This window comes from Pristiophorus japonicus, chromosome 12, assembly GCF_044704955.1.
Source record: "Pristiophorus japonicus isolate sPriJap1 chromosome 12, sPriJap1.hap1, whole genome shotgun sequence".
Lineage (NCBI taxonomy): Eukaryota > Metazoa > Chordata > Chondrichthyes > Pristiophoridae > Pristiophorus > Pristiophorus japonicus.
In genome coordinates, this window is record NC_091988.1 from 123,484,998 (window position 1) to 123,498,845 (window position 13,848).

At 48.8% G+C, this 13,848-nt stretch overlaps 1 protein-coding gene across 3 annotated transcripts in view; it reads left to right on the forward strand.

Annotated features, from left to right (window-relative positions):
• The window catches only part of wfdc2 (WAP four-disulfide core domain 2), a 239,880-nt gene that overhangs the window by 110,340 nt on the left and 115,692 nt on the right, over nt 1-13,848 (forward strand). For all 3 annotated transcript variants that reach the window (XM_070894986.1, XM_070894983.1, XM_070894984.1), the window contains exons 3-4: nt 3,643-3,774; nt 10,731-10,862. In XM_070894986.1, coding sequence (XP_070751087.1) covers nt 3,643-3,774; nt 10,731-10,862 — 264 coding nt within the window. The remainder of the gene's footprint in view (nt 1-3,642; nt 3,775-10,730; nt 10,863-13,848) is intronic.

Sequence of the window (13,848 nt, forward strand, 5' to 3'; positions counted from 1 at the left end):
CTGGGAGTGAGTTACACACAGAGTAACAGGGACTGGGAGTGAGTTACACACAGAGTAACAGGGACTGGGAGTGAGTTACACACAGAGTAACAGGGACTGGGAGTGAGTTACACACGGAGTAACAGGGACTGGGAGTGAGTTACACACAGAGTAACATGGAACATAAGAAATAGGAGCAGGAGTCCGCCGTTCAGCCCCTCGCACCTGCTCCGCCATTTAATAACTTCATGCCTGATCTTGGCCTCAAATCTTGGCGTCTACTCCACTTTCTTGCCCACTCCCCATAAACCTTGACTCCCCTATCGTACAAAAATCTGTCTATCTCCACCTCAAATATTCTCACTGATCTAACTTCCACAGCTCTCTCTTGGGTAGAGAATTCTAATTTTCACGACCCTCTGAGATTCCTCCTCATCTCCGTTTTTAATGGGTGCCCCCTTATTCTGGAACTATGCCCCTTCGTTCTAGATTATCCCACGAGGGGAAACATCCTCTCTGCCTCTACCCTGTCAAGCCCCCTCAGAACCTTATATGTTTCAATATGATCACCTTTCATTCTTCTAAACTTAATGAATATAGGACCAACCTGCTCAACTTTTCTTCATAAGGCAATAAGACAACCCCCTCATTTCATGAACCAAAATCTAGTGTCAATAATGATGACCTCTATACTACGGGATTCTGGGCAAACCCCACCTTTAGTGCATTCTGGCCTCTATGTTACTCCAGACCCACAGCAATGTGATTGACTCTTAACTGCCCTCTGAAATGGTCCAGCGAGACCCTCAGTTGTAACAAATTGCTGCGAGAAACAATAATAAGAATAAACCCAGATGGAGCACCCAGTATCGACCTCGGCACTGGGTACAGACACGACAACAGCCCAGGCGACCCGGCAAAGTCGTCTGCACCAACATCTGGGGACCTGCCAAAATTAGGACAACTGTCACACCAACTAGTTAAGCAACAAACAGCCTGACGCAGTAATACTCACAGCATCATACCTTTCAGCCAATGTCCCAGACTCCTCCCTCACCATCCGGTCCCACCGTCAGGACAGATCCTCCAGGGGTGGCAGCACAGTGGTATACTGTTGGGGGGAAGTAGCCCTGGGAGTCCTCAACATTGACTCTGGACCCCATGGAGTCTCATGGCTTCAGGTCAAACATGGGCAAGGCAACCTCCTGCTGATTACCACCTACTGCCCTCCCTCAGCTGATGAATCAGTACTCCTCCATGGTGAACACCACTTGGAAGAAACATCGAGGGTAGCACGGGCCCAGAATGTACTCTGGGTGGGGGACTTCAATGTCCATCATCAAGAGTGTCTCGGTAGCACCACGACTGACTGAGCTGGCCGAGACCTGAAGGATAGAGCTGCCAGATAGGGCCTGCGGCAGGTGGTGAGAGAACCAACACAAGGAAATAACCTACTTAACCTAGACCTCACCAATCTACCTGTCGCAGATGCATCTGTCCATGACCATATTGGTAGCAGTGACCAATGCACAGTCCTTGTGGAGACAAAGTCCTGTCTTCACACTGAGGACACCCTCCATCGTGTTGTGTGACACTACCATCGTGCTGAATGGGATAGATTCTGAACAGATCTAGCAGCTCAGAAGTGGGCATCCATGAGACACTGTGGGCCATCAGCAGCAGCAGAATTGTATTCCACCACAATCTGTAACCTCATGGCTCGGCATATCCCTCACTCTACCATTACCATCAAGCCCGGGGACCAATCCTGGTTCAATGAGGAATGCAGAAGAGCATGCCAGAAGCAGCACCAGGTGTACCTAAAAATGAGGTGCCAGCCTGGGGAAGCTGCAACACAGGACTACATGCATGTTAAACAGCGGCAGCAGCATGCTATAGACAGAGCTAAGTGATCCCACAATCAACGGATCAGATCAAAGCTCTGTAGTCCTGCCACATCCAGTCATGAATGGTGGTGGACCATTAAACAACTAACGGGAGCAGGAGGCTCCATGAATAACCCCATCCTCAATGATGGCGGAGCCCAGCATGTGAGTGCAAAAGACAAGGCTGAAACATTTACAACCACCTTCCGCAAGAAGTGCCGAGTGGATGATCCATATCGGCCTCCCCCAGAGGTCCCCACCATCACAGAAGCCAGTCTTCAGCCGATTCAATTCACTCCACGTGATATCAAGAAACGGCTGAGTGCACTGGATACAGCAAAGGCTATTGGCCCCCACAACATCCCGGCTGTCATGCTGAAGACCCCAATATCTTGCCCACCAATGCTCAGTCTGGGTTCTGCCAGGACCACTTGGCTCTAGACCTCATTACAGCCTTGGTCCAAACATGGACAAAAGAGCTGAATTTCAGAGGTGCAATGAGAGTGACTGCCCTCGACTTCAAGGCAGCATTTGACCGAGTGTGGCATCAAGGAGCCCCAGTAAAACTGAAGTCAGTGGGAATCAGGGGGAAAACTCTCCACTGGCTGGAGTCATACCTAGCACAAAGGAAGATGGTTGTGGTGGTTGGAGGTCAATCATCACAGCCCCAGGACATCGCTGCAGGAGTTCCTCAGGACAGTGTCCTGGGCCCAACCATCTTCAGCTGCTTCATCAATGACCTTCCCTCCATCATAAGGTCATAAGTGGGGATGTTCGCTGATGATCGCACAGTATTCAGTTCCATTCACAACTCCTCAGATAATGGAGCAGTCCATACCCGCATGCAGCAAGACCTGGGCAACATTCAGGCTTGGGCTGATAAGTGGCAAGTAACATTCGCACCACACAAGTGCCAGGCAATGACCATCTCCAACAATCGAGAGTCTAACCACTGACCCTTGATATTCAACAGCATTACCATCGCCGAATCTCCCACCATCAACATCCTGAGGGTCACCATTAACCAGAAACTTAACTGGACCAGCCACATAAATACTGTGGCTACAAGAGCGGGTCAGGTGCTGGGTATTCTGCAGGGAGTGTCTCACCTCCTGACTCCCCAAAGCCTTTCCACCATCTACAAGGCACAAGTCAGGAGTGTGATGGAATAATCTCCACTTGCCTGGGTGAGTGCAGCTCCAACAACACTTGAGAAGCTCGACAACATCCAGGACAAAGCAGTCGCTTGATTGGCACCCCATCCACCACCTTCAACATTCACTCCCTCCACCGCTGGCGCACCGTGGCTGCAGTGTGTACCATCTACAGGATGCACTGCAGCAACTCGCCAAGGCTTCTTCGGCAGCACCTCCCAAACCCGCGACCTCTACCACCTAGAAGGACAAGAGCAATGCTGGCCTTGCCAGCGATGCCCACAACCCATAATGAAGAAAGAAAAGTGACCTGAATTGTGAATGTATTATACAGCGAGTGACAGTGAGTGACAGTTAGTGACACAGAGAATAACCAAAACTGGCGGTGAGTTAATGAAAGAGTAACATGGTTTAACACTGATGCAGACAGAGGGTAATAAAGACTCGCAGTGAGTTACCACAAGAGTAAAGGGGTTTGGCAGCGAGTACAGGGACTATGTTGTGACAGAGAGTCTCAGGGACCGGCCCGACACACGATGGGGATCAGAGAAGGAAATGCGATGGTTCATTTTATATTGCACACTCTGACCCAGCCCTATCTCTCATGTGTTTTGTTTCCACAGATAAGCCCGGGATGTGCCCTAAGACACCTATTGGAGTGTGTGCAGAATTATGCACAGCCGACAGAGACTGCCCAGGGGATGAGAAATGTTGCAGCAATGGATGTGGCCATGAATGTACCTCCCCCCTGAAAGGTATTACACAACATGACCAAACACAGAGTATCAGTGAGTGGGAATGAGCAACACACAGAGTAACAGAGACTGGGAGTGAATTACACACAGAGTAACAAAGACTGGGAGTGAGTTTCACACAGAGTAACAGGGACTGGGAGTGAGTTACACACAGATTAACAGGGACTGGGAGTGAGTTACAACAGAATAACAGGAACTGGGAGTGAGTTACACACAGAGTAACAGAGACTGGGAGTGAGTTTCACACAGAGTAACACGGACTGGGAGTGAGTTACACACAGAGTAACAGGGACTACGAGTGAGTTACACACAGAGTAACACGGACTGGGAGTAAGTTACACACAGAGTAACAGTGACTGGAAGTGAGTTACACACAGAGTAACAGGGACTTGGAGTGAGTTAAATACAGAGTAACACAGACAGAGAGTGAGTTAGACACAGAGTAACACGGACTGGAAGTGAGTTACACACAGAGTAACAGGGACTGGAAGTGAGTTACACAGAGTAACAGGGACTGGGAGTGAGTTACACACAGTAACAGGGACTGAGAGTGAGTTACACAGAGAGTAACAGTGACTGGGAGTGAGTTCCACACAGAGTAACAGGGACTGGGCGTGAGTTACACACAGAGTAACAGAGACTGGGAGTGAGTTACACACAGAGTAACAGGGACTTTGAGTGAGTTACACACAGAGTAACACGGACTGGGAGTGATTTACATACAGAGTAACAGGGACTGGGAGTGAGTCACATACAGAGATAACAGTGTCTGGGAGTGAGATACACACAGAGTAATACAGACTGGGAGTGAGTTACAAACAGAGTAACAGGGACTGGGAGTGAGTTACACACAGATTAACACGGACTGGGAGTGAGTTACACACAGAGTAACACGGACTGGGAGTAAGTTACACACAGAGTAACAGTGACTGGAAGTGAGTTACACACAGAGTAACAGGGACTTGGAGTGAGTTAAACACAGAGTAACACAGACAGAGAGTGAGTTAGACACAGAGTAACACGGACTGGAAGTGAGTTACACACAGAGTAACAGGGACTGGAAGTGAGTTACACAGAGTAACAGGGACTGGGAGTGAGTTACACACAGTAACAGGGACTGAGAGTGAGTTACACAGAGAGTAACAGTGACTGGGAGTGAGTTCCACACAGAGTAACAGGGACTGGGCGTGAGTTACACACAGAGTAACAGAGACTGGGAGTGAGTTACACACAGAGTAACAGGGACTTTGAGTGAGTTACACACAGAGTAACACGGACTGGGAGTGAGTTACATACAGAGTAAGAGGGACTGGGAGTGAGTCACATACAGAGATAACAGAGTCTGGGAGTGAGATACACACAGAGTAATACAGACTAGGAGTGAGTTACAAACAGAGTAACAGGGACTGGGAGTGAGTTACACACAGATTAACACGGACTGGGAGTGAGTTACACACAGAGTAACAGGGACTACGAGTGAGTTACACACAGAGTAACAAGGACTGGGAGTGAGTTACACAGAGTAACAGGGACAGGGAGTGAGTTACACATAGAGTAACAGGGACTGGGAGTGAGGTACACACAGAATAACAGGGACTGGGAGTGAGTTACACACAGAGTAACAGGGACTTTGAGTGAGTTACACACAGATTAACACGGACTGGGAGTGAGTTACACACAGAGTAACACGGACTGGGAGTAAGTTACACACAGAGTAACAGTGACTGGAAGTGAGTTACACACAGAGTAACAGGGACTTGGAGTGAGTTAAACACAGAGTAACACAGACAGAGAGTGAGTTACACAGAGAGTAACAGTGACTGGGAGTGAGTTCCACACAGAGTAACAGGGACTGGGCGTGAGTTACACACAGAGTAACAGAGACTGGGAGTGAGTTGCACACAGAGTAACAGGGACTTTGAGTGAGTTACACACAGAGTAACACGGACTGGGAGTGAGTTACATACAGAGTAAGAGGGACTGGGAGTGAGTCACATACAGAGATAACAGAGTCTGGGAGTGAGATACACACAGAGTAATACAGACTGGGAGTGAGTTACAAACAGAGTAACAGGGACTGGGAGTGAGTTACACACAGATTAACACGGACTGGGAGTGAGTTACACACAGAGTAACAGGGACTACGAGTGAGTTACACACAGAGTAACAAGGACTGGGAGTGAGTTACACAGAGTAACAGGGACTGGGAGTGAGTTACACACAGAGTAACGGACTGGGAGTGAGTTACACACAGAGTAACAGGGACTGGGAGTAAATTACACACAGATTAACACGGACTGCGAGTGAGTTACACACAGAGTAACAGGGACTACGATTGAGTTACACACAGATTAACAGGGACTGGGAGTGAGTTACACACAGAGTAACAGCGACTGGGAGTGAGTTACACAGAGTAACAGGGACTGGGAGTGAGTAACAACAGAATAACAGAGACTGGGAGTGTCTTACACACAGAGTAACACGGACTGGGAGTGAGTTACACGCAGAGTAACAGGGACCGGGAGTGAGTTACACAAAGCAACAGGGACCGGGATTGTGTTACACAAAGCAACAGGGACTGGGAGTGAGTTACACACAGAGTAACAGGGACTTGGAGTGAGTTATACACAGAGTAACAGGGACTGGGAGTGAGTTACACACAGAGTAACAGGGACTGGGAGTGAGTTACACACAGCGTAACAGGGACTTGGAGTGAGTTACACACAGAGTAACAGGGACTGGGAGTGAGTTACACACAGCGTAACAGGGACTTGGAGTGAGTTACACACAGAATAACAGGGACTGGGAGTGAGTTACACACAGAGTAACAGGGACTTGGAGTGAGTTATACACAGAGTAACAGGGACTGGGAGTGAGTTACACACAGAGTAACAGGGACTGGGAGTGAGTTACACACAGAGTAACAGGGACTGGGAGTGAGTTACACACAGCGTAACAGGGACTGGGAGTGAGTTACACACAGCGTAACAGGGACTGGGAGTGAGTTACACACAGCGTAACAGGGACTGGGAGTGAGTTACACACAGCGTAACAGGGACTGGGAGTGAGTTACACACAGCGTAACAGGGACTGGGAGTGAGTTACACACAGCGTAACAGGGACTTGGAGTGAGTTACACACAGAGTAACAGGGACTGGGAGTGAGTTACACACAGAGTAACAGGGACTGGGAGTGAGTTACACACAGAGTAACAGGGACTGGGAGTGAGTTACACACGGAGTAACAGGGACTGGGAGTGAGTTACACACAGAGTAACAGGGACTGGGAGTGAGTTACACACAGAGTAACAGGGACTGGGAGTGAGTTACACACAGAGTAACAGGGACTGGGAGTGAGTTACACACAGAGTAACAGGGACTGGGAGTGAGTTACACACAGAGTAACAGGGACTGGGAGTGAGTTACACACAGAGTAACAGGGACTGGGAGTGAGTTACACACAGAGTAACATGGAACATAAGAAATAGGAGCAGGAGTCCGCCGTTCAGCCCCTCGCACCTGCTCCGCCATTTAATAACTTCATGCCTGATCTTGGCCTCAAATCTTGGCGTCTACTCCACTTTCCTGCCCACTCCCCATAAACCTTGACTCCCCTATCGTACAAAAATCTGTCTATCTCCACCTCAAATATTCTCACTGATCTAACTTCCACAGCTCTCTCTTGGGTAGAGAATTCTAATTTTCACGACCCTCTGAGATTCCTCCTCATCTCCGTTTTTAATGGGTGCCCCCTTATTCTGGAACTATGCCCCTTCGTTCTAGATTATCCCACGAGGGGAAACATCCTCTCTGCCTCTACCCTGTCAAGCCCCCTCAGAACCTTATATGTTTCAATATGATCACCTTTCATTCTTCTAAACTTAATGAATATAGGACCAACCTGCTCAACTTTTCTTCATAAGGCAATAAGACAACCCCCTCATTTCATGAACCAAAATCTAGTGTCAATAATGATGACCTCTATACTACGGGATTCTGGGCAAACCCCACCTTTAGTGCATTCTGGCCTCTATGTTACTCCAGACCCACAGCAATGTGATTGACTCTTAACTGCCCTCTGAAATGGTCCAGCGAGACCCTCAGTTGTAACAAATTGCTGCGAGAAACAATAATAAGAATAAACCCAGATGGAGCACCCAGTATCGACCTCGGCACTGGGTACAGACACGACAACAGCCCAGGCGACCCGGCAAAGTCGTCTGCACCAACATCTGGGGACCTGCCAAAATTAGGACAACTGTCACACCAACTAGTTAAGCAACAAACAGCCTGACGCAGTAATACTCACAGCATCATACCTTTCAGCCAATGTCCCAGACTCCTCCCTCACCATCCGGTCCCACCGTCAGGACAGATCCTCCAGGGGTGGCAGCACAGTGGTATACTGTTGGGGGGAAGTAGCCCTGGGAGTCCTCAACATTGACTCTGGACCCCATGGAGTCTCATGGCTTCAGGTCAAACATGGGCAAGGCAACCTCCTGCTGATTACCACCTACTGCCCTCCCTCAGCTGATGAATCAGTACTCCTCCATGGTGAACACCACTTGGAAGAAACACCGAGGGTAGCACGGGCCCAGAATGTACTCTGGGTGGGGGACTTCAATGTCCATCATCAAGAGTGTCTCGGTAGCACCACGACTGACTGAGCTGGCCGAGACCTGAAGGATAGAGCTGCCAGATAGGGCCTGCGGCAGGTGGTGAGAGAACCAACACAAGGAAATAACCTACTTAACCTAGACCTCACCAATCTACCTGTCGCAGATGCATCTGTCCATGACCATATTGGTAGCAGTGACCAATGCACAGTCCTTGTGGAGACAAAGTCCTGTCTTCACACTGAGGACACCCTCCATCGTGTTGTGTGACACTACCATCGTGCTGAATGGGATAGATTCTGAACAGATCTAGCAGCTCAGAAGTGGGCATCCATGAGACACTGTGGGCCATCAGCAGCAGCAGAATTGTATTCCACCACAATCTGTAACCTCATGGCTCGGCATATCCCTCACTCTACCATTACCATCAAGCCCGGGGACCAATCCTGGTTCAATGAGGAATGCAGAAGAGCATGCCAGAAGCAGCACCAGGTGTACCTAAAAATGAGGTGCCAGCCTGGGGAAGCTGCAACACAGGACTACATGCATGTTAAACAGCGGCAGCAGCATGCTATAGACAGAGCTAAGTGATCCCACAATCAACGGATCAGATCAAAGCTCTGTAGTCCTGCCACATCCAGTCATGAATGGTGGTGGACCATTAAACAACTAACGGGAGCAGGAGGCTCCATGAATAACCCCATCCTCAATGATGGCGGAGCCCAGCATGTGAGTGCAAAAGACAAGGCTGAAACATTTACAACCACCTTCCGCAAGAAGTGCCGAGTGGATGATCCATATCGGCCTCCCCCAGAGGTCCCCACCATCACAGAAGCCAGTCTTCAGCCGATTCAATTCACTCCACGTGATATCAAGAAACGGCTGAGTGCACTGGATACAGCAAAGGCTATTGGCCCCCACAACATCCCGGCTGTCATGCTGAAGACCCCAATATCTTGCCCACCAATGCTCAGTCTGGGTTCTGCCAGGACCACTTGGCTCTAGACCTCATTACAGCCTTGGTCCAAACATGGACAAAAGAGCTGAATTTCAGAGGTGCAATGAGAGTGACTGCCCTCGACTTCAAGGCAGCATTTGACCGAGTGTGGCATCAAGGAGCCCCAGTAAAACTGAAGTCAGTGGGAATCAGGGGGAAAACTCTCCACTGGCTGGAGTCATACCTAGCACAAAGGAAGATGGTTGTGGTGGTTGGAGGTCAATCATCACAGCCCCAGGACATCGCTGCAGGAGTTCCTCAGGACAGTGTCCTGGGCCCAACCATCTTCAGCTGCTTCATCAATGACCTTCCCTCCATCATAAGGTCATAAGTGGGGATGTTCGCTGATGATCGCACAGTATTCAGTTCCATTCACAACTCCTCAGATAATGGAGCAGTCCATACCCGCATGCAGCAAGACCTGGGCAACATTCAGGCTTGGGCTGATAAGTGGCAAGTAACATTCACACCACACAAGTGCCAGGCAATGACCATCTCCAACAATCGAGAGTCTAACCACTGACCCTTGATATTCAACAGCATTACCATCGCCGAATCTCCCACCATCAACATCCTGAGGGTCACCATTAACCAGAAACTTAACTGGACCAGCCACATAAATACTGTGGCTACAAGAGCGGGTCAGGTGCTGGGTATTCTGCAGGGAGTGTCTCACCTCCTGACTCCCCAAAGCCTTTCCACCATCTACAAGGCACAAGTCAGGAGTGTGATGGAATAATCTCCACTTGCCTGGGTGAGTGCAGCTCCAACAACACTTGAGAAGCTCGACAACATCCAGGACAAAGCAGTCGCTTGATTGGCACCCCATCCACCACCTTCAACATTCACTCCCTCCACCGCTGGCGCACCGTGGCTGCAGTGTGTACCATCTACAGGATGCACTGCAGCAACTCGCCAAGGCTTCTTCGGCAGCACCTCCCAAACCCGCGACCTCTACCACCTAGAAGGACAAGAGCAATGCTGGCCTTGCCAGCGATGCCCACAACCCATAATGAAGAAAGAAAAGTGACCTGAATTGTGAATGTATTATACAGCGAGTGACAGTGAGTGACAGTTAGTGACACAGAGAATAACCAAAACTGGCGGTGAGTTAATGAAAGAGTAACATGGTTTAACACTGATGCAGACAGAGGGTAATAAAGACTCGCAGTGAGTTACCACAAGAGTAAAGGGGTTTGGCAGCGAGTACAGGGACTATGTTGTGACAGAGAGTCTCAGGGACCGGCCCGACACACGATGGGGATCAGAGAAGGAAATGCGATGGTTCATTTTATATTGCACACTCTGACCCAGCCCTATCTCTCATGTGTTTTGTTTCCACAGATAAGCCCGGGATGTGCCCTAAGACACCTATTGGAGTGTGTGCAGAATTATGCACAGCCGACAGAGACTGCCCAGGGGATGAGAAATGTTGCAGCAATGGATGTGGCCATGAATGTACCTCCCCCCTGAAAGGTATTACACAACATGACCAAACACAGAGTATCAGTGAGTGGGAATGAGCAACACACAGAGTAACAGAGACTGGGAGTGAATTACACACAGAGTAACAAAGACTGGGAGTGAGTTTCACACAGAGTAACAGGGACTGGGAGTGAGTTACACACAGATTAACAGGGACTGGGAGTGAGTTACAACAGAATAACAGGAACTGGGAGTGAGTTACACACAGAGTAACAGAGACTGGGAGTGAGTTTCACACAGAGTAACACGGACTGGGAGTGAGTTACACACAGAGTAACAGGGACTACGAGTGAGTTACACACAGAGTAACACGGACTGGGAGTAAGTTACACACAGAGTAACAGTGACTGGAAGTGAGTTACACACAGAGTAACAGGGACTTGGAGTGAGTTAAATACAGAGTAACACAGACAGAGAGTGAGTTAGACACAGAGTAACACGGACTGGAAGTGAGTTACACACAGAGTAACAGGGACTGGAAGTGAGTTACACAGAGTAACAGGGACTGGGAGTGAGTTACACACAGTAACAGGGACTGAGAGTGAGTTACACAGAGAGTAACAGTGACTGGGAGTGAGTTCCACACAGAGTAACAGGGACTGGGCGTGAGTTACACACAGAGTAACAGAGACTGGGAGTGAGTTACACACAGAGTAACAGGGACTTTGAGTGAGTTACACACAGAGTAACACGGACTGGGAGTGATTTACATACAGAGTAACAGGGACTGGGAGTGAGTCACATACAGAGATAACAGTGTCTGGGAGTGAGATACACACAGAGTAATACAGACTGGGAGTGAGTTACAAACAGAGTAACAGGGACTGGGAGTGAGTTACACACAGATTAACACGGACTGGGAGTGAGTTACACACAGAGTAACACGGACTGGGAGTAAGTTACACACAGAGTAACAGTGACTGGAAGTGAGTTACACACAGAGTAACAGGGACTTGGAGTGAGTTAAACACAGAGTAACACAGACAGAGAGTGAGTTAGACACAGAGTAACACGGACTGGAAGTGAGTTACACACAGAGTAACAGGGACTGGAAGTGAGTTACACAGAGTAACAGGGACTGGGAGTGAGTTACACACAGTAACAGGGACTGAGAGTGAGTTACACAGAGAGTAACAGTGACTGGGAGTGAGTTCCACACAGAGTAACAGGGACTGGGCGTGAGTTACACACAGAGTAACAGAGACTGGGAGTGAGTTACACACAGAGTAACAGGGACTTTGAGTGAGTTACACACAGAGTAACACGGACTGGGAGTGAGTTACATACAGAGTAAGAGGGACTGGGAGTGAGTCACATACAGAGATAACAGAGTCTGGGAGTGAGATACACACAGAGTAATACAGACTAGGAGTGAGTTACAAACAGAGTAACAGGGACTGGGAGTGAGTTACACACAGATTAACACGGACTGGGAGTGAGTTACACACAGAGTAACAGGGACTACGAGTGAGTTACACACAGAGTAACAAGGACTGGGAGTGAGTTACACAGAGTAACAGGGACAGGGAGTGAGTTACACATAGAGTAACAGGGACTGGGAGTGAGGTACACACAGAATAACAGGGACTGGGAGTGAGTTACACACAGAGTAACAGGGACTTTGAGTGAGTTACACACAGATTAACACGGACTGGGAGTGAGTTACACACAGAGTAACACGGACTGGGAGTAAGTTACACACAGAGTAACAGTGACTGGAAGTGAGTTACACACAGAGTAACAGGGACTTGGAGTGAGTTAAACACAGAGTAACACAGACAGAGAGTGAGTTACACAGAGAGTAACAGTGACTGGGAGTGAGTTCCACACAGAGTAACAGGGACTGGGCGTGAGTTACACACAGAGTAACAGAGACTGGGAGTGAGTTGCACACAGAGTAACAGGGACTTTGAGTGAGTTACACACAGAGTAACACGGACTGGGAGTGAGTTACATACAGAGTAAGAGGGACTGGGAGTGAGTCACATACAGAGATAACAGAGTCTGGGAGTGAGATACACACAGAGTAATACAGACTGGGAGTGAGTTACAAACAGAGTAACAGGGACTGGGAGTGAGTTACACACAGATTAACACGGACTGGGAGTGAGTTACACACAGAGTAACAGGGACTACGAGTGAGTTACACACAGAGTAACAAGGACTGGGAGTGAGTTACACAGAGTAACAGGGACTGGGAGTGAGTTACACATAGAGTAACAGGGACTGGGAGTGAGGTACACACAGAATAACAGGGACTGGGAGTGAGTTACACACAGAGTAACAGGGACTGGGAGTGAGTTACATACAGGGTAACAGGGACTGGGAGTGACTTACAGACAGAGTAACAGAGTCTGGGAGTGAGATACACACAGAGTAACAGGCACTGGGAGTGAGTTACACACAGAGTAAAGGGGACTGGGAGTGAGTTACACACAGATTAACACGGACTGGGAGTGAGTTACACACAGAGTAACAGGGACTGGGAGTGAGTTACACACAGAGTAACACGGATTGGGAGTAAGTTACACACAGAGTAACAGTGACTGGAAGTGAGTTACACACAGAGTAACAGGGACTTGGAGTGAGTTAAACACAGAGTAACACAGACAGAGAGTGAGTTAGACACAGAGTAACACGAACTGGAAGTGAGTTACACACAGAGTAACAGGGACTGGAAGTGAGTTACACAGAGTAACAGGGACTGGGAGTAGTTACACACAGTAACAGGGACTGAGAGTGAGTTACACAGAGAGTAACAGTGACTGGGAGTGAGTTCCACACAGAGTAACAGGGACTGGGCGTGAGTTACACACAGAGTAACAGAGACTGGGAGTGAGTTACACACAGAGTAACAGGGACTTTGAGTGAGTGACACACAGAGTAACACGGACTGGGAGTGAGTTACATGCAGAGTAACAGGGACTGGGAGTGAGTTACACACAGATTAACACGGACTGGGAGTGAGTTACACACA